This window comes from Fringilla coelebs (genome assembly GCF_963513975.1).
Source record: "Fringilla coelebs genome assembly, chromosome: 28".
NCBI lineage: Eukaryota > Metazoa > Chordata > Aves > Passeriformes > Fringillidae > Fringilla > Fringilla coelebs.
In genome coordinates this window covers 4,630,328-4,655,213 of record NC_140054.1, presented here as the reverse complement: position 1 = coordinate 4,655,213, position 24,886 = coordinate 4,630,328, and the positions used below count along the sequence as shown (strand labels likewise).

Below are 24,886 nucleotides of genomic sequence, written 5' to 3'. Positions count from 1 at the left end.
TGGGAAGGGGATGGAGGAAAAGAATTTGGGTGTGGGAAGGGGGTGGGAGGAGGGGAACACAGGGCTGGGGGTGGGGAAGGGGATGGGGGAAAAGAATTCGGGTGTGGGAAGGGGGTGGGAGAGAGAAAACAGAATTGGGGCATGGGAAGGGGATGGATGAAAAAATTCGGGTGTGGGGAAGGGGTTGGATGAAAGAATTTGGGTGTGGGAAGGGGTTGGAAGAGAGAAAACAGAATTGGGGTGTGGAAAGGGGATGGATGAAAAAATTCAAGTGTGGGAAGGGGTTGGAAGAGAGAATTTGGGTGTGGGGAAAGCGCTGGAAGAGAAAGAACAGAGAATCTGGGTGTGGGAAGGGGTTGGGAGAGAAAGAACAGAATTGGGGCACGGGGAAGGGGATGGATGAAAAAATTCGGGTGTGGGGAAGGGGTTGGATGAAAGAATTTGGGTGTGGGAAGGGGTTGGAAGAGAGAAAACAGAATTGGGGTTTGGGAAGGGGATGGAGGAAAAAATTTGGGTGTGGGAAGGGGGTGGGAGAGGGAATTTGGGTGTGGGGAAAGCACTGGAAGAAAAAGAACAGAGAATCGGGGTGTGGGAAGGGGTTGGGAGAGAAAGAACAGAATTCGGGTGTGGGGAAGGGGCTGGAGGAAAAAATTTGGGTGTGGAAAGGGGCTGGAAGAAAGAAAACAAAAGGTTTGGGTGTGGGAAGGGGTTGGAAGAGGGAATTTGGGTGTAGGGAAAGCGCTGGAAGAGAAAGAACAGAGAATCTGGGTGTGGGAAGGGGTTGGGAGGGAAAGAACAGAATTGGGGCATGGGAAGGGGATGGATGAAAGAATTTGGGTGTGGGGAAGGGGTTGGGAGAGAGAAAACAGAATTGGGGTATGGGAAGGGGATGGATGAAAGAATTCGGGTCTGGGAAGGGGGTGGGAGAGGGAATTTGGGTGTAGGGAAAGTGGTGGAAGAGAAAGAACAGAGAATCTGGGTGTGGGAAGGGGTTGGGAGAGAGAAAAAAGAATTGGGGTGTGGGAAGGGGTTGGAAGAGGGAATTTGGGTGTGGGAAGGGGTTGGGAGAGAGAAAACAAAGGTTTGGGTGTGGGAAGGGGATGGATGAAAAAATCAGGGTGTGGGAAGGGGGTGGGAGAGGGAATTTGGGTGTGGGGAAAGCGCTGGAAGAGAAAGAACACAGAATCTGGGTGTGGGAAGGGGTTTGGGAGGGAAAGAACAGAATTCGGGTGTGGGGAAGGGGATGGATGAAAAAATTTGGGTGTGGGGAAGGGGCTGGAAGAGAGAATTTGGGTGTAGGGAAAGAGAAGAGTAGAGTAGAGTAGAGTAGAGTAGAGTAGAGAAGAGAAGAGAAGAGAAGAGAAGAGAAGAGAAGAGAAGAGAAGAGAAGAGAAGAGAAGAGAAGAGAAGAGAAGAGAAGAGAAGAGAAGAGAAGAGAAGAGAAGAGAGGATTTGGATGTGGGAAGAGGCTGGAAGAGAAAACACAGAATTTGGGTATTGGGAAGGGGTTGGATGAAAAAATTTGGGTGTGGGGAAGGGGCTGGAAGAGAGAATTTGGGCGTGGGGAAGGGGTTGAGGCCCAGCTGGTGCAGCCCCCACAGGCTGTCACATCCCAACCCTGATCCACTCCTAAAAACCCCTCCTGAGGGCTCCCCATCCTCAAATCCAGGGCTCTGGGATGAGGGGAGGCACAATTTCCTGTTCCCTCCTGCTCCCCTCAATCCCATTTCCAAAGGGCTCCCTGCCCTGGATCACCGTTAGCTCCAAAAACCTCACTCCTCTTCAGCATTTCCACATTATTTATCCTCTCCCAATCCTGTGGTTTTTATCCCAAAAAACTCCATTCCTCCTGAGTGTTCCCACATTATTTATCTGCTCCATACTGCTCTCCTTTCCCAATCCTCTGGATTTATCCCCAAAAATTCCTCCATTCCTCCTGAATATTCCCACATTATTTATCCTCTCCCAATCCTTTGGTTTTTATCCCCAAAAACTTAATTCCTCCTGAATGTTCCCACATTATTTATCTGCTCCATACTCCTCTCCTTTCCCAATCCTCTGGTTTTTATCCCCAAAAAATCCATTCCTCCTGAGTGTTCCCACATTATTTATGTCCTCCACACTCTGGTTTTTATCCCCAAAAATTCCTCCACTCCTCCTGAATATTCCCACATTATTTATCCTCTCCACACTCTGGTTTTTATCCCCAAAAACTCCATTCCTCCTGAGTGTTCCCACATTATTTATGTCCTCCACACTCTGGTTTTTATCCCCAAAAATTCCTCCACTCCTCCTGAGTATTCCCACATTATTTATCCCCTCCACACTCTGGTTTTTATCCCCATCATCTCTGATCAGTCTCGCTGTCTTTTCCCTCCCCGCTCCCAATTTCTTGCACCAAATTGGAAATCTCTTTTCTGACACTTCCTTTACAGAGGCAAATCATGGGAGCTGAGATTTGCATCACTCCCTCTAATATCCCAATTTGGCTGGAATAACAACAAGCACCCCTCATTATTATTCTGGCTCCAGGCAACTCCACATCCAGGTGTATTTTGAGCAGGAGCTGAGCTGAAAACTCACTGCTAGCTAATGAAGCATCCCCAAAATAATTTAACATAAATTAATATTAAAAGTTTTCATGAAACAGGCTGAGTTGGGTTTTTTATTTTTTTTTTGCCTCTCAGTGAAAGCACTTTGCCAGGATTTACAGATTTTCCTGCACACTTTTCTGTTTAGGAGCTGCACTTGCATATTAAGGATGGAAAATGAAATTTTGGGGTGTTGGAGCTGCACTGAACTGTTCAATCCTCCCCTCCAAAAATGCACAAGGCCAGCAGAAATGAAAATTTCATGGAAAACTCAAGGAATAGCAACGAGCTGGGATGGGAGGGAGGGGATGTGGAACATTTCCTGGGGATGCTCCCATGGCTTCCCTTCCCTCCACACCCTGGAAATGCAGGGAGCAGGAGCAGGGATGGCCCTGGGAGCTGCAGGGGCTGTCCCCAGTGTCCCCAGTGTCCCCAGTGTCCCCAGTCACTGCTGGGTGTCATGGCATCCCCCTGGCTGCTGCCATTTGCCTCCTACCAAGCACTGGAAATGCAGAATTATTGTTCATTTAAAGAAAAAAATCTGTTCAGGAGGATAAAAATGGGGATTGGAGATTTGGGGGACATCAAGGAGGCAGAGCTGAACTGAGAGCCAGCTGATTTATACAGGCTGCAAACTTTCATTATTTTAAATTAATGGATTTTAAATAAAATTTTAAATAAAGATTAACCCTATCCCTGGCAGGATGGGGTTAAATTAACCCCTTAAATGAAGCCCATCCCTGGCAGGGTCCCAGGCACCCCAGGGCAGAGGGGGTGTCCCTGCCCAGGGACTGGGATGGGCTTTGAGGTCCTGTCTGACCCAAACCATCCCATTGTGGCAGCCCCAAAATTCCACACAGCAACACAAAAAATTCCCATCCTGACAGCCCTAAAATTCCACACACAGACACAAAAAATTCCCATCCTGACAGCCCTAAAATTCCACACAGCAACACAAAATATTCCCGTTCTGGCAGCCCCAAAACTCCTCCATAAATGGAAATAAAATATTCCTGCCTGACCCCATAATGGCAGCCCCAAAATTCCACACACAGACACAAAAAATTCCCATTCTGGCAGCCCCAAAACTCCTCCATAAATGAAAATAAAATATTCCTGCCTGACCCCATCCTGGCAGTCCCAAAATTCCACATACAGATACAAAAAATTCCCATCCTGGCAGCCCCAAAAGTCCTCCACAAATGGACACAAAAAAATTCCTGCCTGACCCAAACTCTTCCACACATGGACACAAAAAATTCCCATTCTGGCAGCCCCAAAATTCCACAAATGGACATAAAATATTCCTACCTGACCCCATCCTGGCAGCCCCAAAATTCCACACATAGATACAAAAAATTCCCATTCTGGCAGCCCCAAAACTCTACACAAATAGACACAAAAAATTCCTGCCTGACCCCATAATGGCAGCCCCAAAATCCCACACAGCAACACAAAAAATTCCCATCCTGGCAGCCCCAAAACTCCTCCATAAATGGAAATAAAAATTCCCATTCTAGCAGCCCCGGAACTCCTCAAATGGACACAAAAAATTCCCATCCTGGCATCCCTAAAATTCCTCCACAAATGGAAATAAAATATTTCTGCCTGACCCCATCCTGGCAGCCCCAAAATTCCACAAATGGACACAAAAAATTCCTGCCTGACCCAAACTCTTCCACACATGGATACAAAAAATTCCTGTTGTGGCAGCCCCAAAACTCCTCCAGAAATGGAAATAAAAATTCCCATTTTGGCAGCCCCAAAACTCTACACAAAACCACAAAAAATTCCCATTCTGGCAGCCCCAAAATTCCACAAATGGACATAAAATATTCCTGCCTGACCCCATAATGGCAGCCCCAAAATTCCACACACAGATACAAAAAATTCCCATCCTGGCAGTCCTAAAACTCCTCCATAAATGGAAATAAAAATTCCCATTCTGGCAGTCCCAAAATTCCTCCACAAATGGAAATAAAAATTCCCATTCTGGCAGTCCCAAAATTCCACAAATGGACACAAAATATTCCTGCCTGACCCCATAATGGCAGCCCCAAAATTCCACACATGGATACAAAAAATTCCCATTCTGGCAGCCCCAAAACTGCACCCAGCAGCTCCAGCTCAGGGAAAAGCAGAAATTGCAGGGCTGGAATTCCAAAGGGAGCTGGGAATGTGCAGCATCAGTAAAATCAGGATGTGCTGAGGGCATCAGGAGCTGGGGAAAAATGCAGCCAAGGGAGGTAAAATCAGAGTATTTTCACCCTTCCAAGGTTTCATCAGCTCACAGAGGTCAGGAAATGGAATTTATTCTGAATTTCCTTTTTTTTTTGACCTGAGAAAAATCCCCTGATCCCTTTGTGTAAAGGAGTGAAATCCATGAAATATTGAGCAGGGCAGAAGTTCCATAAAATAATAATAAAAAAAAAATAAAAAAGGAGTGATTTAAAAATATCAAAAATATCAAAACATGTTACTTCAGTCAGATTGAAACATTTCCTCCTGATGAATGTTTAAAATCACTTCCACATCAGAATAATAAAAGTCAAAACTAAACAGGAACAGCCAAACCAAGTGTTTTGACATTATTGAAAGGAAACAAGTTGACACGAATCTTTCACAGCTTTCTCCATCAAATATTATTCATACAGGGGGAAATTTTTTTCTTTTTTTGACAAAATTGAGTTTTCTGAGGGGAAAATGTGGCAGCAGGAATTTTGCAGAGCTCTTTTTGGCTGAGGGTGGTGGGTGGGAAATGAGAAATAATAAAAAAAAACCTCCCTCACACCCCCTGCAGCCTCCAAAAAATCCAGCCTGCTCCTCCCTGGGAATTCCTGCTCGTGCAGGAGGTGAGGGGGAAAAATGAGGATTTTTCTGGGGGAAAATGAGGATTTTTTTGGAGGAAAATGAGGATTTTTTCTGGGGGAAAATGAGGATTTTTTCTGGGGGAAAATGAGGATTTTTTTCTAGGGGAAAATGAGGATTTTTTTCTAGGGGAAAATGAGGATTTTTTTCTGGAGGAAAATGAGGATTTTTTTGGAGGAAAATGAGGATTTTTTCTGAGGGAAAATGAGGATTTTTCTGGGGGAAAATGAGGATTTTTTCTGAGGGAAAATGAGGATTTTTCTGGGGGAAAATGAGGATTTTTGGAGCTGCCAGCAAGTCAAACTCTGGTTTCTGGAAGGGGTAGCCACAGGGTGAAGGATTTGTGAGACTGAGGAAACCCCACAAATGTCAGGAAATATCCAGGAAAATATTTTATCTCACACACAGGATTTTGCACTTAAATTAACTTGGCTTAATTAATTCAAGCTAATGGTGTCAGGTAGGAATTTGGAGGAATCAAGACCAGGGTGTTTCTGTTGCCTTTTACTTTTTGCCTCCAAGAATTAATAAAAATCATCCCATTTTTATCCCATTCCAACCCAAAGGATCCTCTGGCTCTGACCCCATAGAAGGGGAAATTTAAATTAATTAAATTTAATTTAATGGGAGAGCAGAGCAGCAGGGATGGGAACCCCTTGTCCTCCTGAGAGACCCCAACACCAACAAAACAGGGGATGCAGAACCTAAAAAAACAAACCCAGGGCTGGATTCCCACCTGGATAATTGGCTGAAAAAAATAAATCCCTATTTCTTCTGTTGAAGAACTGGAGTTTATCCCAAGCAAAAGCATAAAAGTCAATCAATTGTATCAATTCCTGTGGTAAAATGAAAAAGTTTGATGAAAAGCACAAAGGGCAGGGAAGGAAATCTCCAGCTCCAGCCCTGCAGAGCTCCTGAGCCTCTTGGCTGGTGGAAAATGCACATTTGAGGGTTGGCTTTTGGCAAATATTCAAAAGGATATTGTATGTGTTGGGTTAGAAAGCTGGGCTGTATTAATTCTCTTAAGTGGTGTGTTAAATACAATTTTAGATTATAAAAATAATGTTAAAATAGAAACTATGCTGTGTAAGATACTTTTTTTAAGGATTTGCAGGGAGATAGCAGCCACAGGACACCTGAATCTTTCAGAGAAAGTGAATTTATTGCCCCATTATCAGAAGAAATGAACTTTTTCTGCTGTCAGGACTCAGAGGAAGAAGCTGACACTGCCCAGACAGAATCCTGTGTGTGAATGGAATTGATGCACCATGGATGAGGTGTATGAATATGCAACAGGCTGGTGCTTTAAGGGTTAATCCTCTGTTCATGTGGGTCCTTTTTTGGGTTTATTTTGCCCAGAAAAGGTACCTGGACTGTCCCTAACTCTTTGTTTCTATTGTCTCATATTGTCCTAATTCAAACAGCCCAAATTATTATTCCTCTAATTACATTACTATTTTTATAACCATTTTATTACTATTAAACTTTTAAAATTTTAAAAACAAGAGATTGGTGTTTTTCACAGGCTGAACTCCAGCACTCCCCTGACAATAAACAGCTTTTAATCATCCCCTGCCTGCAGCAGGGGGCTCAGACCTGACTCAGCTCCTTCCCAACTCCAGCAGAAATCCAAATTAAATCAGTGTGGGAGTGCCCATAAATCTGGTTTGAATTTGCAATTCTGGCTTTCTATTAAAACAATGCAACACTCCATTAAAATTTGGCTTTGTTCTGGTTTTTGGGGGTTTTTTTTGTGATGTTTCTGTTCTTACCAAAGGAATTTATAAAATTAATTTACTTTTATGCTGTTGCTTGGCATAAACTCAGCTTCATCAGAGGAAGAAATAAGGATTGGGTTTTTTTTTTCAGTCCAAAAAGGGAAATATCCCTCAAAAAGAAGAAATGATGGGAGTCTGAATCCTCTTTAATCAATCCTCAGTTTCTCAGGAACTTCTGAAAAATGTGGAATCCTTTATCCCAGCTGGGAATTCTGCAGGAATATCCTGATGGATGTGGAAAAGAGTTTTCCCAACAAATCCCCCAGGATTAAAGGAAAAGAGGGAGAAGAGAAGCCCCAGGATGGCAAAAATTTCAGCATCCCTCAGCTCTGTGCAGTGGGGAGGGAGGAAAGGATTCTCCAGGAAATTGGAGCTTAATCCAAACTCCTGGAAATGCAGAATTATTGTCCATTAAATGAAAAAAAAAAACCAAAAAAAATCAGTTCAGGAGGATAAAAATTGGGATTGGAGATTTGGGGAGCCAGAGCTGAACTGAGACCCAGCTGATTTACACAGGCTGCAAACTTTCATTATTTAAAACTAATGAATTTTAAATAAAATTGGGTATAAAATGAATTTTCAAGAAAATTCTAAATAAAAATAAATGTGCATTTGGGGCTGGAAATTCCAGAGCTGGATGCTCCCACTGGGCACTCCCAGCACCTCCCAGGGAGATTTTCCCCTCACAATTTCCCTGTTTTTTGCCAACACCTGTGACAACAGCAAACACACAAGCTTAGGCCAGACTTGAGCACTTCCATCCTGCTGCATTCCATCAGTTTCTTTGAATAAAATCCCAATATTAACTTTTATTTCACTTGAAACAGTTTAAAGCAGAGATCTGCTGGAATCACAGATTCCCCACCCCATCCCCTCCCAGTCTGTTGGTTTCAGGTGAAAATTCCCATTTTTTTCCCCAATAATTTTTTTTTTCATTTTTTTTTCCCCAATAACAATGAGCTTCCTTTTCTCCCAGATCCCTGCACCCAGCTGGCCCCTGGGAATTTGGGGAAGGGGAATTGGGAGGGAGGAGCCTGGGCTACCTTCGTAGGTGGCTTTGAAGCCCAGCAGGTTGCTGACACTGTCAGTCTGGAAGAGGAGCCACATCTGGTGCTGGGTGCTGACAATGAGGTCAGGGACTGTGGTGCCTGTCAGGCTGCAAAAACAAAGAATAAAAAGAGATTAAAATGATAGAATGTAAAAAAAAATTAAAATTATAAGTATTTAAAAGGTTATGTATTTATATTAATGATATAGTTGTAAATTGTAGTGTTAGTAAATTGTAGAGTATAGTAATAAAATGTTATTAAAATTATAACATGATTAAAATAATATAATAATATAATGAATTATTATATTATATTATATTATATTATATTATATTATATTATATTATATTATATTATATTATATTATATTATATTACATTATATTATATTACATTATATGATATTGCATTACATTATATTATATGATATTGCATTACATTATATTACATTACATTATCTTCAGATATATAGATATATATTATACTAATTATACTATATATTATATATAATTATATATATTATATTAGATATTATAGCCTATACAATATATAGTGTATATAATATATTGTATAGAATATACAGTATATAATGATATACTAAAATACAATATAAATATGTAATATAATATATTATATATATAAAATATAAACCATAAATAACATATAAATATTATATTACTATAGGAATATAATATAATATAATATAATATAATATAATATAATATAATATAATATAATATAATATAATATAATATAATATAATATAATATAATATAATATAATATAATATAATATAATATAATATAATATAATATAATATAATATAATATAATATAATATAATTAGAAATAATGTATAAATATGATGTAATTATAGAAATACAATACATAATAATATAATAAAAACAGCCTCAAAGTGACCTCAGGTTCACCACCCTCCAATAAAACACTCTGAGGAGAAGCAAGGTCATCTCCTCACCAGAGCCCTCAAAGCAGGAGCCCCAGATGTGCTGAACACCCTGTGAGCCCTGGAGGATCCAAATGTGCTGAACACCCTGTGAGCCCTCAAAAATCCAGATATTCTGAACACCCTGTGAGCCCTTAAAAATCCAAATGTGCTGAACACCCTGTGAACCCTTGAAAATCCAAATGTGCTGAACACCCTGTGAGCCCTGGAGAATCCAGATGTGCTGAACACCCTGTGAGCCTTCAAAAATCCAAATATTCTGAACACCCTGTGAACCCTTGAAAATCCAAATGTGCTGAACACCCTGTGAGCCCTGGAGAATCCAAATGTTCTGAACACCCTGTGAGCCTTCAAAAATCCAAATATACTGAACACCCTGTGAGCCCCCAAAAATCCAAATATTCTGAACACCCTGTGAGCCCTGGAAAATCCAAATATTCTGAACACCCTGTGAGCCCTTGGAAATCCAAATATACTGAACACCCTGTGAGCCCTGGAGAATCCAAAAGTTCTGAACACCCTGTGAGCCCTGGAGAATCCAAATGTTCTGAACACCCTGTGAGCCCTGGAGAAGTGCCACCAATCCCAGCAGGATCAGGGCTCTGCCCTCCCCTCAGCATCCTCCCAGGAGGGCTGAGGCTGAGGGAAATGTCACTGATCTCCATCAGAGAAATGCCAGAGCACGGCAGCTTTGCTGGAGCGGCTCTGGAGAAGCCTGGAGGGAAGGCAGGACCATCTGCACACCCCCTGTGCTGAAGAAACCTCCCCAGAACATCAGATTTGCAAGAAAAGGATGCAAAAAAACCCCAAATCCCAGCTTGGAAGAAACCTCGTTTCCCCAGATGCACCCTGGGTGTGAAATGTTGGGGATGTCACTCTGAGAGCTTGGATTGACAGCTCAAAACGATGGCAGCAGGAGACAGAGACAGATCCAAACAGCTCCGGGGGCTTTTCCCGTTGTATCCCAGCTTTTCTCAGCTCCCTGCAGAGCCTCAGCCTCTCCCTGAGGGGGAGGGAAGCACAGAGGGGACAATTTTCTGTCCCCAAAGTGACAACCAACCCCAAAATCCACCAGATCCTTGCCTGCCAAATCTTCAGCCCCACCTGGCCAGGTGCATTCCTGCAGGAGGGAACTGAGGAATTGGAACTCACACTTAAAGCTCAGAGGGGACAATTTTCTGTCCCAAAAGTGACTGAAAACCACTAAAAAAAGCCCTAAAATCACTGGATCCCTGCATCCCAAGCCCTCACCCCACCTGGCCAGGTGCATTCTCGCAGGAGGTGTTGGTGCTCACACATAAAGCTCAGAGGGGACAATTTTCTGTCCCCAAAGTGACAGAAAACCACCAAAAAAAGCCCTAAAACCATTGGATCCCTGCATCTCAAGCCCTCATCCTCACCTGGCCAGGTGCATTCCTGCAGGAGGGAGTTGGGGGACAATTTTCTGTCCTCAAAGTGACAACCAACCCCTAAAATCACTGGATCCCTGCATCTCAACCCCTCATCCTCACCTGGCCAGGTGCATTCCTCCAGGAGGGAGTTGGTACTCACACTTAAAGCTCAGAGGGGACAATTTTCCATCCCCAAAGTGACTGAAAACCACTTAAAAAAGCCCTAAAACCACTGGATCCCTGCATCTCAACCCCTCATCCTCACCTGGCCAGGTGCATTCCTGCAGGAGAGAACTGGTACTCACACATAAAGCTCAGAAGGGACAATTTTCTGTCAGAAAGTGCCAGAAATCACTAAAAAAAAGCCCTAAAACCACTGGATCCTTGCATCCCAAGCCCTCAGCCCCACCTGGCCAGGTGCATTCCTGCAGCAGGGAATTGGGGAATTGGAACTCACACCTAAAGCTCAGAGGGGACAATTTTCTGTCCCAAAAGTGACAGAAAAGCATGAAAAAAAAGCCCTAAAACCACTGAATCCCTGCCTGCCAAGCCCTGCAGCCCCACCTGCCCAGGTGCATTCCTCCAGGAGGGAGTTGGTACTCACTCATAAAGCTCAGAGGGGACAATTTTCCATCCTCAAAGTGACAACCAACCCCTAAAATCACTGGATCCCTGCATCTCAACCCCTCATCCTCACCTGGCCAGGTGCATTCCTCCAGGAGGGAGTTGGTACTCACACTTAAAGCTCAGAGGGGACAATTTTCCATCCCAAAAGTGAAAGAAAAGCACTAAAAAAAGCCCTAAAACCACTGGATCCCTGCATCCCAACCCCTCAGCCCCACCTGGCCAGGTGCATTCCTCCAGGAGGGAGTTGGTGCTCACACTTAAAGCACAGAGGGGACAATTTTCTGTCCCCAAAGTGACTGAAAACCACCAAAAAAAGCCCTAAAAGCACTGGATCCCTGCATCCCAAGCCCTGCAGCCCTACCTGGCCAGGTGCATTCCTCATGAGGGAGTTGGTACTCACACATAAAGCTCAGAAGGGACAATTTTCTGTCTCCAAAGTGACAGAAAACCACCAAAAAAAGCCCTAAAACCATTGGATCCCTGCATCCCAACCCCTCATCCTCACCTGGCCAGGTGCATTCCTGCAGGAGGACTTGGTACTCACACTTAAAGCACAGAGGGGACAATTTTCTATCCCCAAAGTGCCAGAAATCACTAAAAAAAAGCCCTAAACCCACTAAATCCCAGCACCCCAAGCCCTCATCCTCACCTGGCCAGGTGCATTCCTGCAGGAGGGAATTGGGGAATTAGAATTCACACTAATAAAGCTCAGAGGGGACAATTTTCTGTCCCCCAAGTGACAGAAAACCACTAAAAAAAGCCCTAAAACCACTGGATCCCTGCATCCCAATCCCTGCAGCTCCACCTGGCCAGGTGCATTCCTGCAGGAGGGAGTTGGTACTCACACGTAGAGCACAGAGGGGACAATTTTCTATCCCCAAAGTGCCAGAAATCACTAAAAAAACCCCAAAAAGCACTGGATCCCAGCACCCCAAGCCCTCAGCCCCCCTGATCAGGTGCACCCCCAGGTACTCACACGTAGAGCACGGATTTCTGGTCTCCCACCTGGCCCCCATCCCCCACTGTCAGCGTGTCGTAGCCTCTCTCCAGCTCGAACTCCTCGAAGGTGAGTTTGATCACCTGCCAGAGACACAATGAACACCATCCATCAATCAATCAATCAATCAATCAATCAATCAATCAATCAGCAATTAACACCGAGCCCCGCCCTGCTCGGGGATCCCCCGGGGCATCAAAATCCCCAAAACATCCCCAAAAGTTGGGTGAGGTTTTGTTTTGGTTTTCTTTTGTTTGTTTTTGTGGGTTTTTTTTGTTTTGATTTTTGATTTTTTTGGGGGTTTTTTGGTTGGTTTTTTATTTTCATTTTCCCTCTGAAAACTGGAAATTTATCTAATTTAATTATTTAACGAGTTGTTAAAAAGCCAGACAGCCACCAGCACCCCCAAACCTGGAACTGCTGAAGTGACAGGAGAGCAGCAGCTCAGGGCACTTCTACCCTGAAGCTTTACAAGCTTGGATTTATTTACCCATTGTGTTTATTTAATATTGTATTTATTTAATATTGTATTTATTTACCCATTGTATTTATTTAATATTGTATTTATTTACCCATTGTATTTATTTAATATTTTATTTATTTACCCATTGTATTTATTTACCCACTTTCCTGGGGTTTTATTTTTTAATATTGCATTTATTTACCCATTTTCATGGTTTTTTCCTTAATATTGTATTTATTTACCCATTTTCCTGGGTTTTTTTGAATATTATATTTATTTACCCATTTTCCTGGGGTCTTATTTTTTAATATTGTATTTATTTACCTATTTTCATGGTTTTTTCCTTAGTATTGTATTTATTTACCCATTTTCCTGGGTTTTTTTGAATATTGTATTTATTTACCCATTTTCCTGGTTTTTTTTGAATATTGTATTTATTTACCCATTTTTCTTTTTTTTTTCCTTAATATTGTATTTATTTACCCATTTTTCTTTTGGTTTTTTTGAATATTGTATTTATTTACCCATTTTTCTGGGTTTTATTTTTTAATATTGTATTTATTTACCCATTTCCCTGTTTTTTTTAATAATATTGTATTTATTTACCCATTTTTCTTTTGTTTTTTTTTTAATATTGTATTTATTTATCCATTTTCCTGTTTTGCTTTTTTTTCTCTGAAAGTTGGAAATGTAATTAATTTAATTTAATTATTTAACGATTTGTTAAAGAGCCAGCCAGCCACCCCCAAACCTGGAACTGCTGAAGTGACAGCAAAGCCAGGAAAATAGGATGGGATTCCTGATTGGAAGTTCAGTCACATTTTGAGGAGAAAAACCCACAATAATTCTCTCCCAGCTCCAACCTGAATTTCCAAGCTCATTCCTCATTTCCTGCCCCTTCAGGCTCCAGAATTTCCCCCTCCTTTTGGGATAAATCATCCCCTTTTTTTTATTTTCTTTTTTTTTTGGAATAACCCCAGGAGAAACCTCAACCAGCAACATCCATTATGTCAAAAAAAAGAGCCAGAAATATCTTTTATGCAAATTCCCCAATTACCACATGCATTTCTCAGCTCCCCAGTGATTTCTTTTCCCACTGTGGTTGGAATTAATTCCCAGGGCACCAGGGCCCAGCTAAAAAAAAACCTGAATATCCCCCAAAGAGGTTTTGATGTCACAAAAAAATCCCAATTTTTCAGAGAGGAGCCCTCAGCCCTGTGGATGCAAAATTCTCAATTTTTGAGGGGGAAAATTGCAAATTTGGAGGGGATTTTGGGGCTCTTTCTTTGCCAAAGATAGAGCAGGGGACTTGGAAATAATTCCTAAATTCAGCTCCCTGCTTCTCCCAAAGCTCCTGATGCAAAGACCAGGAAAAGATTAAAAAAAAAAAAATTAAAAATATATTATTCCCAAGTTTTTCATGGGAATTGTTGGGATTCATCCCCAATCCTCCCCTCAGCCTGGAAATGCTGGGATCATCCCTGAGGGACAAGCAGGGAGAGCTGGGACCTTCCCAAAGGATTTGGTGCTTTTCTCCCAGCCTGGAAAAATCAAAACTCCCACCATGAAACACCTGAAACCAAAAGAAAATCCCTCAAAATTTGACATTAATTGAATTAATTAATTAATTGAATTAATTAAAGCTATTTATCATTTCAAAGGCAATGGGATCTCCTCTCCCAGCTGATAATTTCTGTATTTCTGTGTGTGACAGAGCAGAATCTGCAGCTCCTTGTGCTCTGGAATCTCTGATCCAAGTTGGGAAATATTAAAATTAATTAATTTGATCAATTCCAGTCTCTTTTGGGATTCAGGAAAGGATCAGGACAAGCAGGGAGAGCTGGGACCTTCCCAAAGGATTTGGTGCTTTTCTCCCAGCCTGGAAAAATCAAAACTCCCACCATGAAACACCTGAAACCAAAAAAAAAACCCTCAAAAACTGACATTAATTGAATTAATTAATTAATTAAAGCTATTTATCATTTCAAAGGCAATGGGATCTCCTCTCCCAGCTGATAAATTTCCATATTTCAGTGTATGACAGAGCAGAACCTGCAGTTCCTTGTGCTCTGGAATCTCTGATCCAAGTTGGGAAATGTTAAAATTAATTAATTTGACCAATTCCAATCTCCTTTAAAATTTAGGAAAGCAGGGAGAGCTGTGGCCTTCCCACAGGGGTTGGTGCCTTTTTTTCTTCCCTGCTTCAGGAGAGTTTTTCCCTCCTTGTAAATGACACTGAGACACCTAAACCCCAAAAAACCCCTCAAAACCCGACATTAATTAAATTAATTAATTAATTAATTGAATGAATTAAAGCTATTTATCATTTCAAAGGCAATGGGATCTCCTCTCCCAGCTGACAAAATTCTGTATTTCAGTGGATGATGGAGCAGAACCTGCAGTTCCCAGTGCTGTGGAATCTCTGATCCAAGTTGGGAAATGTTAAAATTAATTAATTTGACCAATTCCAATCTCCTTTAGAATTTAGGAAAGCAGGGAGAGCTGTGGCCTTCCCACAGGGGTTGGTGCCTTTTTTTCTTCCCTGCTTCAGGAGAGTTTTTCCCTCCTTGTAAATGACACTGAGACACCTAAACCCCCCCAAAACCCCTCAAAAATTGGCATTAATTGAATTAATTAATTAATAGAATTAATTAAAGCTATTTATCATTTCAAAGGCAATGGGATCTCCTCTCCCAGCTGATAAATTTCCATATTTCAGTGGATGACGGAGCAGAACCTGCAGTTCCTTGTTGGGAAATGTTAAAATGAATGGATTTGACCATTCCAATCTCCTTTTTTGTACAGGTGTGACTGCCCTGGCTTGGGAAAAGATCAATCCCTGTCCATTTTCCCCTGGAGATGGGAATTGAGTGTTTGCAGCTTTTTCCAGTCTCAAAGAGAGAAAGAGAGGGTTTGTGTTTAAATTTAAACCAGCACAAAAATGTGAATAAATTCACAATACTGCATAAACAGCACGAGACAGACCCAAACCTCACCCTCTGCCCCTGGGAGCTGAAATCCTGCTGGATAAAGGGGAAAAAAAAAGGGAAAAATCAGCATTGCTGGCACTGCCCTGATGAGCTGGGGCACCTCCCCACACCAGATACCAAAGGGGCTTCGATTGCAATAATTAAACTCATTTTAATTACAACCCTGAACTGAAGGAGCCTTCAGCAGGGAGGGGAGGGCAGGGATTCCAGGAATCACGGGGAAGGGTCTGTGTGGGGACAGGAACGGAGCCTGGGGGGCTGGAAAAGCCTGGGAGGGGCTGGAAAAGGCTCCCAGAGAAGCTGGAGCTGGATCCCTGGAAGTGCCCAGGGACAAGGAGGGCAGGGCGTGGGGCAGCCTGGGGTGGTGGAGGGGTTTGGAAGAGTTTGGAGGGGTCTGGAAGAGTTTGGAAGTGTCTGGATGTGTCTCGAAGTGTCTGGATGTGCCTGGATGAGTTTGGAAGTGTCTTGGTATGTTTGGAAGTGTCTGGATGTGCTTTAAAGTGTCTGGATGTGTTTGGAGGTGTCTAGATGAGTTTGGATGTATCTGGAAGAGTTTGGAAGTCTCTGGGAGTGTCTGGATGTGTTTGGAAGTGTCTGGATGAGTTTGCAAGTGTCTGGATAAGTTTGGAAGTGTCTGGAAGAGTTTGGAAGAGTCTCGAAGTGTCTGGATGTGTTTAGAAATGTCTGGAAGTGTCTGGATGTGTCTGCATTTGTTTGGAAGTGTCTTGGTATGTTTGGAAGTGTTTGGATGTGTCTGGATGTGTTTGGAAGTGTCTGAAGAGTTTGGAAGTGTCTGGATGTGTTTGGAAGTGTCTGGAAGAGTTTGGAAGACTTTGGAATTGTCTGGATGTGTCTCAAAGTGTCTGGATGTGTTTAGAAATGTCTGGATGAGTTTGGATGTGTCTGGAAGAGTTTGGGAAGTGTCTTGGTATGTTTGGAAGTGTCTGGATGTGTTTGGAGGCGTCTGGAATTGTCTGGATGTTATCTGGATGTGCGTGGATATGTTTGGAGGTGTCTGGATGTTTCTGGATCTGTTTGGAAGTGTTTGGAAGTGTCTGGATTTGTTTGGAGGTATCTGGATGTGGATGGATATGTTTGGAAGTGTCTGGATGTGTTTGGAAATGTCTGGATTTGTTTGGATATATCTGGATGTGCTTGGATGTTTCTGAGCATGCATGGATTTGTCTGGATGTGTTTGGAAGTGTCTGGAAGCGTTTGGAAGTGTCTGGACGTGCCTGGCTGTGCACACACACTCCACCACCACAGCCCAGCCTCCAAACCCATTCCAACTTTTGTTCCATAAAACACCAGGGCAAAGGATCCCCTTAGTTCCTCTCCTCTTCTCAGGAAAATCAACAATTCTCCCCAATGCCTTGGAACTGAAATGGAGCAGGTTTGGATGGGATTGGGATTGAACCCTCCCTGTGAGGGTGAGGAGGGGCTGGGCTGGATCCCTGGAAGTGTCCAGCGTGGAGAAACCTGGGACAGTGAAAGTGCCCCTGCCCTTCTTCAAAGTCCCTCCCAAGCCAAATGAAACTCAAGCCTGGAGCTCCACAGAACACCAGAAACCCTTTCTCCCTGGAGCTGCAGAGCTGCCCAGCCCTGAGCTGGCCCCAGGGGCCGTGGGGAGGACCCACCTTGACAGGATTCCCAGAATGACCTTCAAGAAGAGACCTTCCAATCATCAAATCCATGCCCCAAGAGCTCAGCTGAACCCAGTGCCACATCCAGGCTTTGTTAAACACACCCAGGGACGGGGACTGCACCACCTCCCTGGGCAGAACAAACAGCCCAGGAATGCCCAGGGAACAAAAACACCCCAGGAATGCCTTGGGAATGCCCAGGGAACACCCAAAAACACCCCAGGAATCCCTTGGGAATGTCCAGGGAATACCCCAGGAATGTCCAGGGAACACAAATTCCCAGAATTCACACAATGATCAGGTTGGAAGAGACCTTCAAGCTCATCGAGTCCAACCCAGCCCCATCACCCCAACCCAACCCTGGCACCCAGTGCCACATCCAGGCTTTGTTAAACACCCCCAGGGATGGTGACTGCACCACCTCCCCGGGCAGAACATTCCAGAACTTTATCTCTCTTTCCCTGAAAAACTTCTCCCTGCTCTCCAGCCTGTATTTCCCTTGGTGCAGCTCAGGCTGTGTGCACTGGGTCTGTCAGTCCCTGCAGACAGAGCCCAGCCCCAGCTGAGCACAGGCACCTTCCAGGAGCCGTGCAGGGTGGTGAGATGCCCCCTGAGTGTCCGTCTGTCCAGGATAAGCACCCCCAGCTCCCTCAGGGGTTCCTCACAGTGTCTGAGCTCTGGATGAGCTCAGGAGTTCTAAAATCCTCCCCAAACTAAGGGTGAAGAAGCACAGCACCTTTAGGAGCCGTGCAGGGTGCTGAGGTGACCCCTGAGTGTCTGTCTGTCCAGGCTGAGCCTCCCCAGCTCCCTCAGGGGTTCCTCACAGGGTTTGAACTCTGGATGAGTCCCAAATTGAACTCAGGAGTCCCAAAATCCTCCCCAAACTAAGGGTAAAGAAGCACAGCCACCTTTAGGAGCCGTGCAGGGTGCTGAGATGCCCCCTGAGTGTCCGTCTGTCCAGGACAAGCACCCCCAGCTCCCTCAGGGGTTCCTCAGAGTGTCTGAGCTCTGGATGAGCTCAGGAGTCCCAAAATCCTCCCCAAACTGAGGGTGAAGAAGCACAGCCGCCTTTAGGAGCCGTGAGAGTGCTGAGGGGCCCCCTGCGTGTCCGTCTGTCCGGCTGAGCAGCCCCAGCTCCCCCAGGGATTCCTCACAGAGTTTGTGTTCCCAGCCCCTCTGGATGAGCTCAGCAGTCCCAAAATCCTCCCCAAACTGAGGGTGAAAACCCACAGCACCTTTCAGGAGCCGTGTAGGGTGCTGAGATGACCCCTGCGTGTCCGTCTGTCCAGGCTGAGCATCCCCAACTCCCTCAGGGGTTCCTCACAGTGTCTGAGCTCTGGATGAGCTCAGGAGTCCCAAAATCCTTCCCAAACTAAGGATGAAGAAGCACAGCCACCCTTAGGAGCCGTGCGGGGTGCTGAGGTGCTCCCTGAGTGTCCGTCTGTCCGGGCTGAGCACCCCCAGCTCTCTCAGGGGTTCCTCACAGGGTTTGAGCTCTGGATGAGCTCAGGAGTTCTAAAATCCTCCCCAAACTAAGGGTGAAGAAGCACAGCCACCTTTAGGAGCCGTGCAGGGTGCTGAGGAGCCCCCTGCGTGTCCGTCTGTCCGGCTGAGCAGCCCCAGCTCCCCCAGGGGTTCCTCAAAGGGTTTGAGCTCTGGATGAGCTCAGGAGTCCCAAAATCCTCCCCAAACTGAGGGCCCTGAATCACAGCCACCTTTAGGAGCTGTGAGGGTGCTGAGGAGCCCCCTGCGTGTCCGTCTGTCCAGGACAAGCACCCCCAGCTCCCCTCAGGGGTTCCTCACAGTGTCTGAGCTCTGGATGAGCTCAAGAGTCCCAAAATCCTCCCCAAACTAAGGGTGAAGAAGCACAGCCGCCTTTAGGAGCCGTGCGGGGTGCTGAGGTGCCCCCTGCATGTCCGTCTGTCCAGGACAAGCATCCCCACCTCCCTCAGGGGTTCCTCAAAGGGTTTGAGCTCTGGATGAGATCAGGAGTCCCAAAATCCTTTCCAAACTAAGGGTGAAGAAGCACAGCCACCTTTAGGAGCCGTGCAGGGTGCTGAGGAGCTCCCTGAGTGTCCGTCTGTCCAGCTGAGCAGCCCCAGCTCCCTAAGGGGTTCCTCACAGGGTTTGAACTCTGGATGAGTCCCAAATTGAACTCAGGAGTCCCAAAATCCTCCCCAAACTAAGGGTAAAGAAGCACAGCCACCTTTAGGAGCCGTGCGGGGTGCTGAGGTGCTCCCTGAGTGTCCGTCTGTCCAGGACAAGCATCCCCAGGTCCCCCAGGGGTTCCTCACAGAGTTTGTGTTCCCAGTCCCTCTGGATGAGCTCAGGAGTCCCAAAATCCTCCCCAAACTAAGGATGAAGAAGCACAGCACCTTTTAGGAGCCGTGCAGGGTGGTGAGGTGCCCCCTGCGTGTCCGTCTGTCCGGCTGAGCACCCCCAGCTCCCTCAGGGGTTCCTCACAGGGTTTGAGCTCTGGATGAGCTCAGGAGTCCCAAAATCCTTCCCAAACTAAGGATGAAGAAGCACAGCCGCCCTTAGGAGCCGTGCGGGGTGCTGAGGTGCTCCCTGAGTGTCCGTCTGTCCGGGCTGAGCACCCCCAGCTCCCTCAGGGGTTCCTCACAGTGTCTGAGCTCTGGATGAGATCAGGAGACCCGACACCCTCCCCAAGCTGAGGGTGAAAACCCACAGCACCTTTAGGAGCCGTGTAGGGTGCTGAGGAGCTCCCTGCGTGTCCGTCTGTCCGGCTGAGCATCCCCAGCTCCCTCAGGGGTTCCTCACAGGGTTTGGGACTCTGGATGAGTCCCAAATTGAACTCAGGAGTCCCAAAATCCTCCCCAAGCTGAGGGTGAAAAACCACAGCACCTTTAGGAGCCGTGCAGGTGCTGAGGAGCCCCCTGCGTGTCCGTCTGTCCGGCTGAGCAGCCCCAGCTCCCCCAGGGGTTCCTCACAGAGTTTGTGTTCTCAGCCCCGCTGGATGAGCTCAGCAGTCCCAAAATCCTTCCCAAACTAAGGGTGAAGAAGCACAGCCACCCTTAGGAGCCGTGCGGGTGCTGAGGAGCCCCCTGCGTGTCCGTCTGTCCGTCTGGCAGCCGCGGCTCACCTTGGCGGGGTTGAGGGCGGTGATGACCCACACGCAGTAGGCGTTGTTGTCGTACTGCACGGGGTAGTTGGGGGACGTGATCACCCCGCTGGGCCCGCGCAGGTACGTGTCACACATCCTGGCTGGGGACAGAAGGGGACACTCAGCACCGGGGGAGGGACCAGACTGGGGTGGGGGGAATGGGGGTGGGGTGGGGAAATGGGGGTTTGGGTGTGAAAATGGGGGTGGGGTGTGAAAATGGGGAGTTGGGGTTTGGGGGAGTTGGGGTTTGGGTGTGAAAATGGGGGTTTGGGGTTTGGGTGTGAAAATGGGGAGTTGGGTGTGAAAATGGGGAGTTGGGGTTTGGGTGTGAAAATGGGGAGTTGGGGTTTGGGTGGTGAGAATGGGGAGTTGGGGTTTGGGTGTGAAAATGGGGAGTTGGGTGGTGAGAATGGGGAGTTGGGGTGTGAAAATGGGGGTTTGGGTGTGAAAATGGGGGGTTGGGGTGTGAAAATGGGGGTTTGGGTGGTGAGAATGGGGAGTTGGGGTGTGGGTGTGAAAATGGGGAGGTTGGGGTTTGGGGGGTGAAAATGGGGAGTTGGTTGGCGAAAATGGGGAGTTGGGTTTTGGGGGGTGAAAATGGGGAGGTTGAGGTTTGGGTGAAATGGGGGGGTGGGGTTTGGGTGGTGAAAATGGGGAGTTGGGGTTGGGGTGTGAAAATGGGGAGTTGGGGTTTGGGTGTGAAAATGGGGAGTTGGGGTTTGTGTGAAAATGGGGAGTTGGGGTTTGGGTGTGAAAATGGAGAATTAGGGTTTGGGTGTGAAAATGGGGAGTTGGGGTTTGGGTGTGAAAATGGGGAGTTGGGGTGTGAAAATGGGGGAGTTGGGGTTTGGGTGTGAAAATGGGGAGTTGGGTGGTGAAAATGGGGAGTTGGGGTGTGAAAATGGGGAGTTTGGGGTTTGGGTGGGCTGTGCTGCTCCTTTTGTACGGTCGGGTGGTGAAAATGAGGGGGGTCTGTGTGAGGAGTGGGGCCATCAAACCCTGATCCCAAAACCCCTGAACCCATCGATCCCTGATCCCAACAAACTCCTGAAGCCGTTGATCCCTGAGCCCATTGACCCCTGATCCCAAAAACCCCTGAACCCATCGATCCCTGATCCCAACAAACCCCTGAACCCATCGATCCCTGATCCCCTCAAACTGTGATCCACACAACCCCTGATCCCCATCAAACCCTGATCCCATCAAACTGTGATCCACACAATCCCTGATCCCAACAAACCCTGTTCCAAACAATCCCTGATCCAAGCAAACCCTCATCTCATCCAAACCTGATCCCATCAATCCCTGATCCCAACAATCTCTGATCCAAACAACCCATGATCCCAACAAACCCTGATCCCATTGACCCCTGATCCCATCAAACTGTGATCCAAACAATTCCTGATCCAAACAATTCCTGATCCAAACAAACCCTGATCCCAACAATCCCTGATCTAAGCAAACCCTGATCTTACCCAAACCTGATCCTCTCAAATCCTGATCCCAACAATCCCTGTTCCTATCAAACCCTGATCCCAACAATCCCTGATTTCATCCAAATCTGATCCCAACAAACCCTAATCCCATCAACCTGTGATCCCAACAACCCCTGATCCCACCAATCCCTGACCCCACCAACCCTGACCCCACAAACCCCAATCCCATTAATCCCTGACCCCACAAACCCCAATCCCATTAATCCCTGATCCCACCAATCCCTGACCCCATCTCCCCTCAGACCAACACCCAGCCCCCTATGCTCACACTGATTTATTTCCTTTTTTTTCCTCCTTTTTTCCTTCCCCACCCAGGCCAGGAATGACACAACTCCTTCCTGATGTCCCCAAAAAACCCCACTCCCTTTCTTCCTGCAGATCAAACCCCCAAAACACTGCACAGCCAGGATTTATTAGGTCATTATTAAGTATTTATCAGCTTCCTTTCCTTCTAAGGTGGAAACTCAGCTCTGGCATCTTCAAAACATCTCAGGTAAAGGAAAAGATGGAAAAAGTGCTTAAGCAGGGAAAAAATTTGCCTGTGGAATGCCTTTGATGTAATATTTAGCTAAAATATTCCACCAAAAAAAAAAAAAGTGGGGAAAAAATATTGTGGTTCTGGAAATATCCTCTGCTGTGATGGAGCCTCAAAATTAATTTATGGTTGAAGTTTATTTATTTATTTAAATGTATAATTTAATTTAGGAGATGTATTTGCATTGTTGGAGTCTGCAAAGGTTTTTTTTCTCTGTAAAATATAAAAAATATAAAATATAAAAAAGCTGTGGGAATGGCTGGGAAGCAGCTCAGGAAGGAGCTGAGGTCACTTAACCACGAGGCTGAACCACTCCTGCTCATCCACAGTGTAAAAAAAAGGGGCAAATCCCATTATTCCCATTTTTCAGGTGGGATTAAATGAGTCTCCCAGGATCCAGAGGGATTCTGCTGCAGATGGGGAAGATGCAGAACTTTCCCCCCAGAGTTTGCTCAGTGGGGATTAAGAAATTATTGAAGCCCAAGGGGTTAAAATCTGGGACTGGCTCTGGAAATTTGAGAGAATCCCAATTAAAAAAAAATGGCACAAAGTGGGAGGAAAAAGTGGCAGAAAGCTGAAATAAAAATCAAACTTTTTAAATAGAAAAAACCACCCCAAAACATGAAAGTCAGCAGCTAAAAAAAATTAAGTTGATTCACAGAAACAGAATAATGCTGGCAAATCCTTTCTTATCTCTTGCAGGAGGACACCATAAATTTCCTTTACAGTGTCACATATTTATGCCAAATATCCTCTTACACTGATTCAATTTATTCCAGGCTTGTTTTAAGAATTACATGGGATTCCAAAGCCCTGAAAAAAAATCTGCAGATGAAATTAAAGAAAAAAAGAACTGGGGAAAAAAAAAAAAAAGCTATTTACGATTTTAAGAGCTTTAAAGGGATTCAATTAAAAATATTACAAGTTGTTCTTTATTAGCATTACAACTATCACAATGTGCCATTTCAGAGAGGGAAAATGGCCAAGGGCAAAATGGGAAAAAATGGGAAAAAAAATGGGGAAAAAATGGGGAAAAAATGGGGAAAAAATGGGGAAAAAATGGGGAAAAAATGGGGAAAAATGGGAAAAAAATGGGAAAAAAATGGGAAAAAAATGGGAAAAAAATGGGAAAAAAATGGGAAAAAAATGGGAAAAAATGGGAAAAAAATGGGAAAAAAATGGGAAAAAAATGGGAAAAAAAATGGGAAAAAAAAAGGGAAAAAAACTCCATTCCCTGATGGGTCATGGCACAGGATGAGGCTCCTGGGGAAGCACAGCCCCAAAATTCCACATTTCCTGTTAAAAATCTCCCTCCATCTCTGCTTTTAGAGGTTTTATTCCAGTCTTTCCTCTAACAGGAGAAGGGGGAGAGGGATGATGCTGCTCAGGTTTGACCTCCCTGAACAAAAGGAATGTTCAGGAGAGAGGGAAGGGATTTAGGGATTTAGGGACAGGTGGGAAATTGGTCTGTGAGGGGAGAAGGGGGTGCAAAAGGGGAAGATTTCCCAGGGGAATCGTGGCTGCCCCATCCCTGGAAGTGTCCAAGGCCAGCCTGGGATGGGGAAGGTGTCCCTGCCCATGGAACAACATTTTCATCAAGGTTCCTCCCCAGCCAAACCCCTCTGGGGCTCTGACCTGGCCAAGGGATGATCCGAGGGCAGGATGGGGCATGGAAAAGGGACAGGGAAGAGCTGGGAATTACTAAAAATCCCAAAATCCAGCCAAGCTGAGCCCCCCTGGACCCCTGGGAGTGTCTAGACCAGCATGGAAGGACAGTGGAAGGAGCAGGATGGTCCAACCCAAACCACTCTGGGATTATCTGACCCGAGGGCAGGATGGGTGATGGAAAAGGGCCAGGAAGGAGCTGGGGATCCCCCCAGACCCCCAGGTCCTGGCAGGCTGAGCCCCCACCTCTGCAGACGGGCCGGTGGTCGCTCCAGGCCACGATGATGTCGCTGACTCTCTTGCAGGTGATGCTCTTGGAGCCCTGCAGGTCGTAGCCCTCGTTGCAGGAGAACTGGATGCTGGAGCCCAGCCTGGGAGGGGACAGAGGGGACATCAGCCTGCTCCTGCCTGGTGCAGCCCAGGAGGGACCAGCTCTGCCTGCCCTCTGCTGTGTCTGCCCCAGGTGCTGCTGCCCAAATCCCAATTTTTGGTGACATTTCAGGGGGAGTTTCATCCACAGCTCCGTGAGAGGACAAGCTCAGCGTTCTCATAAAGTGAAATAAAAATCTTTATTTCAGTTTATGAGCTGCTGAGAGTTCTGCTCTTTGTTCTGTGGTTTGGATTCTGAGCTTTGCTGTTCCAGCTGCTTTGTTCACTGGGGTAACACAATCCAGCTGGGAATTCATCCCGTGGAATTTAGGGAC

General features: G+C 45.6%; 1 protein-coding gene across 1 annotated transcript in view; it reads right to left on the bottom strand.

Moving 5' to 3' along the window:
- Positions 1 to 24,886, bottom strand: part of CSMD2 (CUB and Sushi multiple domains 2) — a gene marked incomplete at its 5' end in the record, with an annotated part of 252,580 nt that overhangs the window by 107,290 nt on the left and 120,404 nt on the right. Inside the window, 4 exons of the mRNA XM_084222825.1 lie at positions 8,281 to 8,393; positions 12,246 to 12,349; positions 20,466 to 20,587; positions 24,429 to 24,553. Coding sequence (XP_084078951.1) covers positions 8,281 to 8,393; positions 12,246 to 12,349; positions 20,466 to 20,587; positions 24,429 to 24,553 — 464 coding nt within the window. The remainder of the gene's footprint in view (positions 1 to 8,280; positions 8,394 to 12,245; positions 12,350 to 20,465; positions 20,588 to 24,428; positions 24,554 to 24,886) is intronic.